Source organism: Leptodactylus fuscus, chromosome 8, assembly GCF_031893055.1.
Source record: "Leptodactylus fuscus isolate aLepFus1 chromosome 8, aLepFus1.hap2, whole genome shotgun sequence".
Lineage (NCBI taxonomy): Eukaryota > Metazoa > Chordata > Amphibia > Anura > Leptodactylidae > Leptodactylus > Leptodactylus fuscus.
Window position 1 is genome coordinate 65,094,775 of NC_134272.1, and position 15,417 is coordinate 65,110,191.

The 15,417-nt window shown below is 41.7% G+C and overlaps 2 protein-coding genes across 2 annotated transcripts in view; both read right to left on the bottom strand.

Moving 5' to 3' along the window:
* Positions 1–1,333: 1,333 nt before the first annotated feature.
* SPP2 (secreted phosphoprotein 2) lies at positions 1,334–5,993 on the bottom strand. The gene is made up of 5 exons (XM_075284829.1): positions 5,945–5,993; positions 4,401–4,549; positions 3,307–3,435; positions 2,835–2,948; positions 1,334–1,366 (listed from the first exon to the last, which is right to left on the bottom strand). The coding sequence occupies exons 1-5, from the start codon at positions 5,991–5,993 to the stop codon at positions 1,334–1,336; spliced, it is 474 nt and encodes a 157-aa protein (XP_075140930.1).
* A 5,437-nt stretch (positions 5,994–11,430) lies between these two features.
* TRPM8 (transient receptor potential cation channel subfamily M member 8) overlaps positions 11,431–15,417 on the bottom strand; it is a 62,075-nt gene continuing 58,088 nt past the window's right edge. Inside the window, exons 24-26 of the mRNA XM_075283919.1 lie at positions 14,799–14,832; positions 14,629–14,705; positions 11,431–11,523 (exon numbers count right to left, since the gene is read on the bottom strand). Of these exons, the coding sequence (XP_075140020.1) occupies positions 14,655–14,705; positions 14,799–14,832 (85 nt within the window). The 3' untranslated portion in view covers positions 11,431–11,523; positions 14,629–14,654. The remainder of the gene's footprint in view (positions 11,524–14,628; positions 14,706–14,798; positions 14,833–15,417) is intronic.

Sequence of the window (15,417 nt, forward strand, 5' to 3'; positions counted from 1 at the left end):
GAAAAGTGAGGAGCCAACAATGTCTGTGTTGCAAACTTTACAGAGGTTGAAAGGCGGCCATGGTCGGTCCAGATGGAAGAGAAATGGAAAGGAAATGTGAACGATTAGTCAGAGACGTCACTGGTAAGTCACAAAATGTTACTGCCCTGTATTCACCTGAATCATCTGCAGACCCTATGTACAGCCACTATCAATCACTATACGGTCACCGTATAGTGATAATATTGGTATACATAAGTTGGGGGCCCACTTGGACATGTTCGACCCCCTGTGCTCAACCCTTAGCCATGCCTCTGTGTACTGTATATATCAACTATAGTCAAATAAATTTCAATTTGTCATGTGTTGCAATGCCAAGTGTCCACTGAGTACTCCATAACTGTGAAGTTTCCTGGACTCTGTAGCTCTACTGACCTCCTTGATGGACACATTTACAATGACCAATGTTGACATATCTGTATTTTATTTTACCATTTATTGCCATTCCTGTCCTTAGTCTGATTTATCTTTTACACAGAAATTATCATAACTCATGAAAAATCAATTGATTTTTAAAAGGCGAGTATAGTCTTGAGATATCTGACATCATCAGTACAACATTTGATCGTAGGTTACACGTGTCTATTCCATTAGGAAATGGACTCAGATTCTTCCCTCTTCCTCTTCGGATTCACATTCTCTTGCCTCCTCCATATGGATCCCACTGAGATGGGAATCTCTCTGGTGGTCAATACAGAAGAAATGGGTGTAAATGTAAAAACAACATTAGACAAAAAGATTGTACATGAACAGAATAAACATATTCTTATGTGTTAATACATAACTGACGGACAGCTTTATTAAATTATGTGTTCCCCACCAAAGTACTAACCTCCGATATTTTACTACTGCACACAGTGTTTTCTGTATAAACAGGAGGTCAATGTTACCCAATACATGTTTATGGGAGTCAATTTGAGACAGTAATAGACTTGCATTATGAGTCTGACCTTACTGGAAACACTGTGTGCATCAGAGGAGCAAAGAGGAAGTCAGTGCTCCACATGGAAGCACATAACTTAACAGTAACGTTTTCAGTTATTCAGTAATATTAACTTATGCCAAATCTAATTTTCAGATGGAGGACATCTTTTTCTGGAGTGCTGAAGAAAATAAAGATGGCCTAGAAAAGCGATTGACATCACAAGCCCAACTGCTGCATTTAGATAAGAGGTGTGGTCGAGAACCTAAGCAACAAGCCGGAAACATGGAGGAGACATATTCAGCACTATCTAAAGAACAGCAAGGCCAATAAAGCAATTTATTTGGCAAAACACCTGAGTTAGCTAAAGCTTCAAGTTTTAATATCTTGAAGATAGAAATACCCCTACAAGGAGATTACATCCATATTAAAGTCCTGTAATGTAAAGGATAGGCTATAGTACATTGACCAATAGCTATATTTTACAAAGATTATAATATTTAGGGAATACAATGGTAGAAATGTAATGTCTTGTCAGTCAGTATATGAGATAGACTACAATTTAGTGTTTACCTGGTATGCTCTTTATATTTCCTCGGGCAGAGTTTTGAGGTTTCAGGACAATCTTTTGTTGTAACATTAAAGAAAAAAGCATTAGATATGCAAACCTGGACAAATTCCTTCAGATGTTTTATTATATAAAATGTGACAAGTTATGTGCTCCAATACTGCCTTTTGCCTTTGCGCCTTGTGTTGTATGTGACTCAGTACTAGAGCTATCCCCACGCAGTAGGTGTCATCTCTCCATAACTTACCTACAGATCTCAGATCAGTTGACACCTTAATAAAGTGGTTAGGGTCAGGTAAGTATTCTAGCTCCCTAGGCATATAATGTGGATATAAGCATCCTCCTCGATGTATACCATGCTCGGTTATGAATAATATCCACCAGGCACATTGCTCAGTGTTGCATATAGCTATGGGGCTCTCATCATTGTTTGATAAGGCATTGTGGGGACACCTCCTTTGGATCAGTAACCAAAGTGTTCATGGTGTCCAGAGTGCAAACAGCGACTTGCCAGGGTAGGATATAAAGCAAGCTGTATGATACTCGTTACGTGTACCATTATGTTACCGGACTAGGACAGACAAGTCTCAACAGTAAAAGGCAATTCTTTCTCTTGTGATTCAATCTGTTTAAAACTGATATACATTACAGAATAACAGAAAATGCTTCCTATAATGCTAAAACCAATACAAAATAATAGCAACAGTGCCCCCATATTGTGGAGAGTCCAGCTATTCTGCCGTATTACTACAGCCTTTCCCCATGGCACCAACTATAAGAACTGCTACTGATTAAATATGTCCTGTATACTATCCCATAGACCCAAAAGGTGGTCAAGATAGCATGTCCATAGCATAGCAGAGCTCATGTCTACATGCAGTACCACAGTAGAGTACACAGGGTCCTCCTTATATGTATTTTATTAGTAAGCAGAATTTAGTATTTTTGTGTTTTACTGTTTATTTGTTGCAGCCGAAACATCTATACACATTGAAACAATAGTCATGTATATATACAGACATATAGGAATGCACATATTCCTACATAATCACATATAAGCAAGTGAGAAGACGAGAAAGGAAAAGGGGAGAAAAAACTAAAACAAAAGCGCATATCTTTCTTCAGAATCACATGAATTCTAATCAGGCACCTTCCTAATAGACATGTCACTTAGAAGCTAATCCAAGGATTCCATACGTTTTATTATGAAAGTGTTTTACTGTTAAACATGAAATTATTAATTATTATTATTATTATTATTATTATTATTAAGCTGTAGCGAGATACACTATTTTAGCTTCTTACCTCTTCGCTGCTGTGAGATTCAGATGAGCTGGTCATACCAAGTTTGCAATGGGCTTCCAAGACTATAGGGTTTCCTTGCGATATTAACACTTCACTTTCACAGAGTGTTTCTTGCTGCATAAAACAGAAGACATCTTTGAAAGACACCTCTATGCATTTTTACCTTGAAGGGATTTTACAGGACTTTTATATTGTTGAGCTATTAGATAGATCATCAATATCTGATTGGTGGGGGTCCTACACAAAACTGGCACCCCACTAATCGTCTGTTGGGGGCACGGTGTGTGGAGACAGAGGCAATCGCTGTGCTACATTATTGCAGCTCAGCTCCCATTCTCTTGCAACCCAGCACTCCCACCGACTGATAATGATGAAGCATCCTAAGTATAGGTCATCAATATCCAGGCATGGACACTGCAGACTTTCCATTCCAACCTACAGCAATAGGTATACACATATAGTAGTTACTTACCATGTATGGTCCTGTTTGAAACTCACATTCTGATGGATCGATCCCTGTGTTCTTGTTGCAAGTGGTTTCTCTTACTGTGAATCGTAATGAAGCTTCATACACTTCTCCAGCTTCTTTTCTGTTTCTCGCCTACAGCAGAAACAATTAGTGGTGGATGGCAGATAGTGTTATATGTCTGATATTAAATATCTAGGTAGAGAACTACATAGCTGGTTATACGCATGACATAACTGCCTTATTAATCCACATCCATAAACAAGCATGCTTAGCTCATGAGAGGAATAACTAACTGCCAGATCCTAAAATCGCCAAGCTGTGGCCTGTATATTCTGACTGATGGGGTCTGACAATGCTAAGGATGCAAGTTGTACAGTACTGCTTCAGTGTTGCATCCTCTGAACAATGCTGTACTGTTCCATATCGTATCAGTACTTTATCACTTCATAAGGTGGGACAACCCCTTTAAAACACCTTATCGCGGACTGAAATATTGAAGACCTATACTACAGATAGATCATCAATACCAGATTGGCGGGAGTCCAACACCTGACACCCTTGCCGATCAGCTTCATCAAATTCATGAATCTTATGGTCTGTTTGTAGCTCAGTCCCATTCAAATGAAAGGGAACTGATCTGCAATACCAAGCACAGCTGCTATACAATGTACCGTGTACAGCGCTTTGCTAGGTAAATAGTGAATACTCATCTTTTAAATGCCCTTCCTTTAGGAGGCATTCACAGTGGCGCTGATTCTACCACGATAACTCAAGGCAGAATCAGCACAGATAAAAAGACTCCCATTGACTTCAATGTGTCTCGCGAGTTAAACGGAACTCATTGAAGTCTATGGGAGTCTTTTTATCAGCGCTGATTCTGCCAGCGCCACTTTACTCCGTGTGAATGCCTCCAGTCCAGTCACTGTCATGTCCGGTCCTTGCCGGACTGGAAGTGATAACATCAATCTGTTGGTCTCCTTCTGGCTCTGTACACTGTATAGTACAGGGATTGGTTGTAGTATTTAGAATAGACAATTGTAAAGAACAGAGAGGTCTTCCTTATGTATAATCCTGTCGAAACAAGAGATTCATCTTACCTGGAGCAATGGCTTCACTCTTGTTTCTCCGGTTCTTGACAATTTTAGTAGATATCTTCCCCAAGACTGGCTGTTCAGGTGATCCACAGACGCCTCTAATGCACTGGTGATAACTTCCTGCCTGGATTTGGGATTAAATGTTGGTAGGCCTGGGATAGTTAAAAGAATGAACCCCACAATTACTATTTATTGGGGGAAATCTTGGTGTCTTTTTCCTATTTCTTTTAGTGCTTGTCCTGACGATATTTTACCATGTGGCAACATAAGAGAGCAATAGATTCTGTGGTAGTGTTATGGACGAGATCTTTCTAAGGCTATGTTCACATAGTGAAATATGGTAATATTAGAGCCAATAAATAACTGAGCAGTTGTTACCTGTATCAAGAGGGACCCCAAACAAGCACAATGGGGGTCATTGTATTGCTTATTTTATGTTCTTAATACATTTTGAGCCCATTATCACTATTTTGCTCCCATTTAACTCTATGACTGTGTGAAATACTGTAAACGCAAGGGTACAAAGCTAAAAAAAACCATTTCACAAGACCATCAGCCTAACATAGATAAAGATATAGTATGGAATGAATTAGCACGTAATGTTGGATAATATAAAGTCTGCCTTGTTGTTATTTGCAGTCCCACAGAAGATTGTAATAGCGAATCCCGAGAGAGATAGGAGACGGCTGAAGCTTTTATATTAGAGAACGCTAAAAGGTTTATCGTGACTAATGAGACATTAAGAGTTTAGTGACTATAATTACCAGCGGGTGGCGCTGGAGGGAACAACTCTGAAGGTAGAGGTCTTATATGTACTTAAAGGGATTTTACAGATTCAAAACATTGATGGCCCATCTTGTGGCTAGACCATCAATAACAGATCTCTGGTGTTTCTGACTATTGGTAACCCCGTTGTTTGTGGGGGTTGCAGTCTCATCGAGGTTAAAATTGCTCCATCCACATGCCTGCCTACATAGGAACATTATAGTAGTATATATTATTGCAGCTTCATCCCATTCACTTGACTGGGATAAAGCTGTGAAACCATACACCAGTGCTACTATGTAGAACGACCAATGTAAACAGTCAAGAGGCCAGGGGTGCATAGAATCGGTCCAACACCAATCTGACATTGATGATATGGCCATCAATCTATTGAACCTCCCTTCGAGCTTCAGTCCAGCAGGTAAATTCATGCAACTGAATCTGGAGCTGCCTAACAATCCACTACAAATTCCATCCAGGATCTGCCTCCCATTGTTTTCAATGGGTGGCAATGAGGATGCAAAAAAAAACAAGAGCCCTGGTCAAAATTGCTGTAGATTCTGCTCATTCAGCCCCAAAACCCGCAGCACAAAAATATGGCTGATAACACCATTGTATCTGAGGCTGATCAGTGAGGGCTGGGAAGGAGAGGAATCTGCATCCGCCTTCAATTCCTCTTCACTTTCTGCTGTGTGAATGCTGCCCAAGAAAGAGAACAAACATATATTCTGACTGTAAAGTAGAAATGCTAGTTTTCCAAAAATTCTACTCTAAGACTTTACCTGAGCAACAGGAAAAAGTCACCACCAGAAGTATGTGGAGTAGCTTCATTGTTATCCTTGCAGGATGCAGCAAATGCGATGTCTGGACTATACAGATGCTCTTATGTCTGTCTATACTACAGGTAAATTATTAACATATTTAGGAAATTTGGACCTTTGAGCTTAAAATTTCTGTTAAAATGTAGAAACAAGTTGACGTAGACATTGCATAAGTTTACTGCAATCTTTTAAATAATATGGGCATATGACCGTGGAGGAGATTTGAAGGTCTCTGTTATATAAGTGTAATACTGTGCTTGATAAACATCAGCCATAACCATGTTATATAAAGAAGCTCTCCGGGAAGTATTAAAGGGATTCTATCATTAAAATGCCATTTTTTTGTCCCTAAAACGTAAGAATAGCCTTAAGAAATGCTATTCTTCTCCTATCTTTAGATGTCTTCTCTGTGCCGTCATTCGGTAGATATCACGGTTTTCTTCAGTATGCAAATGAGTTCTCTCGCAGCACTGGGGGCGTCCCCATTGCTGCGAGAGAAATCTTCAGCGCCGCCTCCATCTTCGTCTCGAATGGCCTCTCTCCGCATCTTCTTCCGGCACTGGGGTCAAACTTCTATGCATGCGCAATCGGTTCTGCCATCGGGCAATGCTGACTGCACATGCCCGTGGCCATTTTTTTTGTTGCCGCAAGCATGGAGAAGACATCTAAAGGAAGGAGAAAAATAGCCTTTCTTAAGGCTATTCCTACGTATTAGGGACAAAAAAAAAAATCATTTTAATGATAGAATCCCTTTAAAGGGGTTCTCCTAGAAAGTATTAAAGGGGTTCTCCAAAATGTATTAAAGGGGTTCTCCTAGAAAGTATTAAAGGGGTTCTCCAGAATGTTAGGATATTTTTCTTCAATGTGTGGATGAAATTAGCCAGAATCCCATCCACTTTGCAGGTACTGTAAGGCTAAAGGGGCTCTATCGTTGGGAAATCATTTTTAGATAAGCACATCCTTGCATAGCCTTTAGAAAGGCTATTCCACACCTACCTTTAATATGTAAATTGCCTCAGTGGTTTTTGAATGAGCCTGTTTTTATTCATATGCTAATTAGCCTCTTGGTGCACCCTGGAAGTCTCATTGTGCACCCTCTGTGCTATTCTTTTCTATGTATGTGTACAGCACAGGCTGCTGCTGATGACTTCCTGCTTCCTGCTTGCACGCAAAGATAGGAGTGTATAGCATAGAGGGAGTGCTGCTGGGAACTTCCTGTGCTGGCTGGAAGCTAATTAGCATATGAATAAAAATGGTCTAATTCAAAAACCACTGAGGCAATCTTCATAGAAAAGGTAGGTGTGGAAGAGCCTTTCTAAAGGCTAGGCATGTATGTGCTTAGTTAAAAATGAATTTTCCCAATGATAGAGTCCCTTAGGGCCCGTTCCCACGATGTAACACGGCGCTCATTCTGACACATAAACACATGTCAGAGTCAACGCTTCAAAACAGAATCCCATTGACTTCAATGGGTTCCATCTTACGTGCGCTACACATTGAAATCAATGGGAGGCTTTTTAACCCATTGATTTCAATGTGTTACGCGTGTTGGGATTCTGTTTTGAAGCGCTGACTCTGACACGTGTTTACAGGCCCTTAAGGATCCATTCACATGGAGGAGAATGGTGAGGAATTTGGTGTGGAATTTCAGTGCTGAAATTCCACATCAAATTCCTCTTCATTCTCCTCCATGTGAATGGACCTTAAGGCCCCATGTAGTGTCCCTTAGCAAAAAAAACCCCAAAAAACAGAAAGCACTCAGAGGTTTCCTCTGTGGACTTTCTGTTTCTATTATACCTGTAGGGAAACCACCAGGTATAATTCAAATGGTGCGAATTCCAAAACCGCAATGGTTTTGTGACTGTAAAACGCTGCGTTTTTTTCCATAGGTTTCCTCTGTTGTGTTTGCGCCATGTGGGGCCCCAGCCTAAGACTGTTTTTTCCACCATGTTCCTGCCACAGTCATATTGTGTTGTTTATAGTACATTGGGCCACGGCCTTAAGGATCTTTCAACAGAAGGTTGATCTTTAAACATATTATGACATATTACTGAGGCACGTGAGAAGACGCCATTGGTAAAGATCTGTGACCTCCCCCTCCCCACAATCACCATAACGTAGGGACCATGGTACTCCTGTGAGTGTAACATTCCTTTTGCTTCATATTTGGAGGTCTTCAGAACAGCAAGTCTCCCATTCACTGTAATGCACAAGTATTATTGTCTCATTCTACTACTTGGAAGATTGCTATAGTTTTCTATTGGCGAGGATGGAGCACAAAATAATTCATAGACATATACACTAATTTTTCCACAAGTGCTATATAGAGAAAAATCTGTGAAATCTGTGCTATTTTGTACAACATGTTGAACAGAATATATAAATGTGACTGAATCAGCTAGGCAATAAATATTTTATATAATTTATATACTGTGCTGTCTACTGAGCAACCAATCAATCAGCTTTAAGCTCACAGACGTCATAGTCCAGTATGGGCATGGCTGTGATTGGCCAGGCTGGACGTGACCCCGTCTGTATAAGTGGTAGGGTAACCGGTCCCGTTGCAATCTCAGCTATTTAGGCTAGGCAGGGAGAGGCTGCAGCTGGAGATAGGGACAGTATGGGCCTTAGCTAAATTTAAAGGGGATGTCCAAGCAAAACATTTAAAGTTTAAATAAGCTAGGGACAGTGAAAAACATTAAATATAATGCATACTCACCTGTCCCTGTTTCTCCGATGTTGTCCCATTCTTCCTGGATCGTCTGTTCTCCCGGGTTGCTTCCAGCCTTTTGCTGAAGCCCCTGATTGGCCTCAACGATCACGTGAGCAGGCCTCAGGAAAAGAATCCATGATATGGAGGGTCCCCTGACGAAGCCCTCCTGAGTGGGGGTGAAACGCGCGTCGGGCGTTCCAGATACTACATAGGTATGTGAGGGAGATTAGGGTTATAGGTGTTCAACTTTGGTATGGCAGCAATACTTCTTATTTGATTGTGGATAATGTATTAGTATGGTAATGATTTCACTTTGAGAAATGGGTAGATACTTATTCAAAAGAGGAGTCTTATCCCCTGTATATTGGTATTATTCGTCCCTTCTTGTATCTTCCACCTCCCTGTGTATCATACTGGTACTCTGGTACATTTGATTATATATATGCCCAGTGTAATTATTGGTATTATGTCTTTGTTGATCTGTGTGTCACTTTTTAGTGTATATTAATAAAGATTTATTATATTTTATTAATTTATACGTGTGGTTGTTTTTTTCTTTGGGTTTTAATTGAAAAACTGCCTATGAAGGCTACATTGCAAATCAGGACTACCGTATATATCATGTTACTGTTCTGCAGGTCAGCAGACGGACAACACGTCCATGAAGTGCAAAAGATGTATTAGTGCAATGACCCAGAACATGAGCTGTCCATTAACTGCATTGATAGGACTGTCTACTATCAAGGCCATCCGATGGGGTCAGTGAAGTGTCATCGCCTATGTTGAAGCCAATGGTATGTGAGAGTTAAGTAGGGATCAGAAGGAGCTGCCATTGTAAAAACCAATTTAATGTTCTCTCTTCTATATATAGATTCTTCGAATCCCAGGTCTATGGGCAAATAAATAGTCAGAACACTGTGTACTTCAATGGTAGTTTAATGAAGAGTTTAACAGGAACAAACACATCACTAACAGAACTTAAAGGTAAAGCACTATTGCAATGTATTACAGAAGACATAACAATGGATATCGTCCCCAGCATTGGCAATGGACAATAGACTTTATCATGACAGTATGATGAATAGGTGTAAAAATAACAAGAAATAGATTTCTTTAAAAAAAAAAAAAAAAAGTAGCAAAGCTAACACAAATATTTCTATCGATATAAAAAAAAAAATAAGTGGGAAATGTAACCATGATATTTAGTGAATTTATCACAGTATGGGTGCATGCACACTACGTAACGCCGGGCGTGTATGAGAGCCGTACACGCCGGCGTTACAGCAGGGCTGCCGAACACTTCCCATTCACTTCAATGGGAGCGCTCGTAAACGCCGCTGTTACGAGCGCTCCCATTGAAGTGAATGGGAAGTGTTCGGCAGTCTGCCGTAATGCCGGCGTGTACGGCTCTCATACACGCCCGGCGTTACGTAGTGTGCATGCACCCTATCAGTATCCCCACAGTGACATCTATGAATAAGGGAGGGTTCGCACGTAGTAACGTGCCGCGTGATGTGGCACGTCTACGCCGCGTGCGCTTTTGCGGGCCGTATACGCTCCCAAAATAGCGCCGCGTATACGATCCACGCCCCATTGAAATATATGGGAGTGTATACGGCCTGCAAAAGCGCATGTGGCGTAGACGTGCCACATCACACGGCACGTTACTCTGTGTGAACCCTCCCTAAAACAAGATACATATTCCACACATACACAGATTTCAGTTCGGGTGCATAAGGACCAGCTAAGTTTAACGTTTAACTACTATGGGTACGTGTTTAGGGAGCAGTAGCCGCAATGCAGCCAAAACGCTGCCTGTGCGCAGGCGCCAATGAATGTGTAATTAAACTATATAATTGTACTCATTTGCAGCTACCATTCCCTGAGCATTCACTATAGCTCCCACCTACCCTAGTATTCTTTTGACCACCAAGGAAGTTTTAACTAGTATTACAATTTTTTCCTATTTGTTGTTCGCTAAATCTGGAGTGCATGTTACAGTCCAAAAATATGGTGTATACTGTTGGATTTTATTTTTCATATGTAATATATCCACAGATGTCACCGTGAGGATATTAATATTTTGATTGTTGTCCAGGATCTAAAAAAATGGCCAAATGTAGGGAAGTAGATAATAAAAAACAATACTCACCTGCTGAACCCCTGAAGTTTCAACACCACATATCTGGTGGTCCTCGCCACATGTCCTGTTGTGTTAATGTGCTGTATAAGGACATGTGATGACTGCAGCAAATCATTGGTGGCAGCAGTCTCCTGCTATACAGTGCACATGCAGGCTTCCACTACCATCTGTGGTCAAGACTCAGGACAAGGGAAAGACCAGCAAGGACTAAATGAGCGTATAACCCGGAGCTTCAGGGGGTGTCATGAGTATTATTTTTGTAATCAACCTCCATTCCCTTATTTTTTTTTTATTAGATCTTGGACAACCCCATTAAAATAATTTTTTTAGATTTTCCCTCAAGTTTTTAATAAGTTGGAGAGTTATAAATTCTTGCATGTTTGTCTATGCATTACAGCTATTCATCCTATCTAATAGTTGCTGTTGGGCGGAGGTGGGGAAGGGTTACACTTTCATGAGAACGTATTACACGATAAATATGCATTTTGGATTTGGTTTCACTTACTGGTTTCTAGCCACCTATACCATTTTATTACTGGGCATAGAAATATTAAGGCTATGTAATAAGAGAGGTATAGGATGGTATTTAAGTGTCAAGGTATTTCAGGAAAGGCAGCAGGAACATCCAAAGATGGTGCCACATTGTCAAAAAACACTGCTCGTGGTTTCAGAAAAAACTGTCACCTGTGCCAAAAAATGGAAAGAAAATTAGAAAATTCAGAAGGAATTCTAGCAATTCATGGTTACTACTAGAGATGAGCGAACAGTGTTCTATCGAACACATGTTCGATCGGATATCAGGGTGTTCGCCATGTTCGAATCGAATCGAACACCGCGTGGTAAAGTGCGCCAAAATTTGATTCCCCTCCCACCTTCCCTGGCGCCTTTTTTGCACCAATAACAGCGCAGGGGAGGTGGGACAGGAACTACAACACCGGGGGCATTGAAAAAAATTGGAAAAAGTCATTGGCTGCCGAAATCAGGTGACCTCCATTTTAGACGAATAGTGGATTTCAAATTCGGGTCATATGAGAATGTGAACTTTGTGACTATGAGACAGGGATAGCTGTACAGGCAGGGATAGCTAGGGATAACCTTTATTTAGGGGGGAATGTTATTAAAAATAACTTTTTGGGGCTCTATCGGGTGTGTAATTGTGATTTTTGTGAGATAAACTTTTTCCCATAGGGATGCATTGGCCAGCACTGATTGGCCGAATTCCGTACTTTGGCCAATCAGCGCTGGCTCTGCTGGAGGAGGCAGAGTCTAAGATCGCTCCACACCAGTCTCCATTCTGGTCCGACCTTAGACTCCGCCTCCTCCAGCAGAGCCAGCGCTGATTGGCCGAATTCCGTACTCTGGCCAATCAGTGCTGGCCAATGCATTCTATTGGCGTGATGAAGCAGTTCTGAATGTGTGTGTTTAGCTCAACTACACCGGTGGAGTAGTTGAGCTAAGCACACAGATTCAGCTCTGCTTCAATCAGCGCTGGTCAATGCATTCTATTAGCTTGATGAAGCAGAGTGTGCACAAGGGTTCAAGCGCACCCTCGGCTCTGATGTAGCAGAGCCGAGGCTGCACAAGGGTTCAAGCACACCCTCGGTTCTGATGTAGCAGAGCCGAGGCTGCACAAGGGTTCAAGCGTTTTTTTCAGAACTGCTTCATCACGCCAATAGAATGCATTGGCCAGCACTGATTGGCCAGAGTACGGAATTCGGCCAATCAGCGCTGGCTCTGCTGGAGGAGGCGGAGTCTAAGGTCGGACCAGAATGGAGACTGGTGTGGAGCGATCTTAGACTCCGCCTCCTCCAGCAGAGCCAGCGCTGATTGGTCGAGTTCCGTACTCTGGCCAATCAGCGCTGGCCAATGCATTCTATTAGCCCGATGAAGTAGAGCTGAATGTGTGTGCTTAGCACACACATTCAGCTCTACTTCATCGGGCTAATAGAATGCATTGGCCAATCAGCGCTGGCCAATGCATTCTATTAGCGTGAACTGAGTTTGCACAGGGGTTCTAGTGCACCCTCGGCTCTGCTACATCAGATTGCTACATCTGATGTAGCAGTGCCGAGTGTGCATCAGATGTGTAGTTGAGCAGAACTGGCTCAGCACTGCTAAGTCTCTGCATTCGCATAGGAATGCATTGGCCAGCCTTCGGCCAATCAGTGCTGGCTCTGCCGGAGGAGGCGGAGTCTAAGGTCGGACCTGAATGGAGACTGGTGTGGAGCGATCTTAGACTCCGCCTCCTCCAGCAGAGCCAGCGCTGATTGGTCGAGTTCCGTACTCTGGCCAATCAGCACTGGCCAATGCATTTCTATGGGGAAAAGTTAGCTTGCGAAAATCGCAAACTGACAGGGATTTCCATGAAATAAAGTGACTTTTATGCCCCCAGACATGCTTCCCCTGCTGTCCCAGTGTCATTCCAAGGTGTTGGTATAATTTCCTGGGGTGTCATAGTGGACTTGGTGACCCTCCAGACACGGATTTGGGTTTCCCCCTTAACGAGTATATGTTCCCCATAGACTATAATGGGGTTCGAAACCCATTCGAACACTCGAACAGTGAGCGGCTGTTCGAATCGAATTTCGAACCTCGAACATTTTAGTGTTCGCTCATCTCTAGTTACTACAGTACATGCATTTGTCACCGTAATTTGGATCATAGATCCTTCTGTGAATGGTTCTAGGCATAATGGTCCAGATTTACCAATTGGTAAACAGTGTAAAATTAGGGCTAGTTCACACGTGGCGTGGTAGGGCAGATTTTGACACCGAGAGTGACGCGGGGAGCCGCGTCACTCTCGGGTCAAAACCCACCTGCCACGACTGTCGCGGCTTCCCCCTCTGGAGTCGGTTCAAATGAATAGAGTTCTATTGGGAGTTTTTTGTTGGAGGCTGATTTTGAGGCAGATTCCTGACCAAAAAAACTCCATGTGAACTCAGCCTTAGGCAGTCTGAAAATGCACCAGATTTATCACAGCGGATAATGCTGAATGTTAAATCTGGTGTATCTTTATACTGTCTAGTTTAAGATTGGGGCCCCACATGCCGCAAACACCATGGCTTGTCCGCAGCGGAAAAAAACGAGGCAGCACGGTGGCTCATTGGTTAGCACTGCAGCCTTGCAGTGCTGGAGTCCTGGGTTCAAATCCTGCCAAGGACAATATCTCCCTGTGGTAGCGGTATTTTACAGTTACAGCAAAGTGGATAGGATTATAGCCAATCCTATGCCCACTTTGCGGAGAAATACGCGTACACTGTAATTTCTAAAACCGCTGCGATTTTGGAAATGGCGGTTTCCCTATATGTATAACTGAAGCAGAAAGTCTGTAGAGGAAACCTCTGTAAGAAAAACAGTTATGCATTGGTGTCTTGTTTATTTTTTTTACTATGGGATGCTATGTGGGGCCTTAGCCTTAAAGGGGTTTTCTGGGCTAAGGTCATATTGATGATCTATCCTTGATATAGCTCACTAATACTGTTGGAGTCTGACACCCACCACCCCATTAAAAGCTCAGCAGCTATTACACAGAGAGTAGAGAGATATCTATCTCCAAATTTAATAAAAGCCATGCACTTGTGAATACATTTGTCACATCTTAATCCAGTTTACTTTAGATTAAGACTGTGTGAAAAAATGTCTTAAGGAAGAAGAACACAATGGGAGGAATTTGTTAAGTGTTATGGTATATTCTATACAGCTGAGATATTTGACTAGTCACTTGGAAATTCATTGAACTGTATAAAGCGCTCATCATCAGATCACTATTAATATTACTGAGTGATTTACCGTATTCTGCTCCCAAGGGAACCATATCACTTTATCTTGTTTCGGATTTCTTTCATTAATGATTTCAAGTCGTTTATCTGCATAAATACAATGTCACATTGAGTTAGGGGAGAATGCATCAAAGGCTTTAGAATTATTGACTAAGAGCGTGAAAAATACATTCAATTTACCTTTATTTCCAACTGTTTGAATCTGTTCTCTGTCCTACAGTGCAAAAAGAAAAATATATTTATATCTTTCCTTAGCTTGGTGATTTTCTTGTTTGCTGTCACATTGCTAGCAAACACAATAGATTTGTTGCAATGCAAAACATATTGGACACCTCGCTGCACACAGTGGTCACAGTCATTTAGAGCAATCACACAAAGTCTCATCTATAAATTGGGCTTTCTCATTGTAATTACTTATTAACGAGTCTTAGAAACTCCCTAATGAATATTTTTTTTAGCAGTTCCTTTAAACTAAACAGCGAGCGTACCGTCTGGCGGTTGCTTAGTAACAAAGAACACGGCCATGAGTGACAGTCCCAGCTCTTAGGGATAGCTGTAGGTAGCTTACGCTTTCATCTTTCCACCAGCTTTCATCTTTAGACGTATTCTTTGGAATGTAGAACCAGACTGATAAATATTGACTCATTGCAGACCACCAGACCACCATGCCAATGAATGAATTACTCCTTTACGATGTACTAGCATAGGTATACATCTCTATCCAAATCTGCCTTGTCCCCCACTCAGTCAGGTTGGACTTGATGGACCTGTGTCTTCATCCAACCTCATCTACAATGTA

What these genes read in the sequence shown, in the direction of transcription:
- SPP2 (XM_075284829.1), bottom strand. Translation starts at nt 5,993, where the DNA reads ATGAAGCTACTCCACATACTTCTGGTGGTGACTTTTTCCTGTTGCTCA. An exon ending in TTCAAACAGGACCATACATG is followed by an intron (nt 2,949 to 3,306) that starts GTAAGTAACTAC and finishes TGTTTTATGCAG; the next exon opens with CAAGAAACACTCTGTGAAAG. An exon ending in AATCTCACAGCAGCGAAGAG is followed by an intron (nt 1,367 to 2,834) that starts GTAAGAAGCTAA and finishes ATCTCCTTGTAG; the next exon opens with GGGTATTTCTATCTTCAAGA.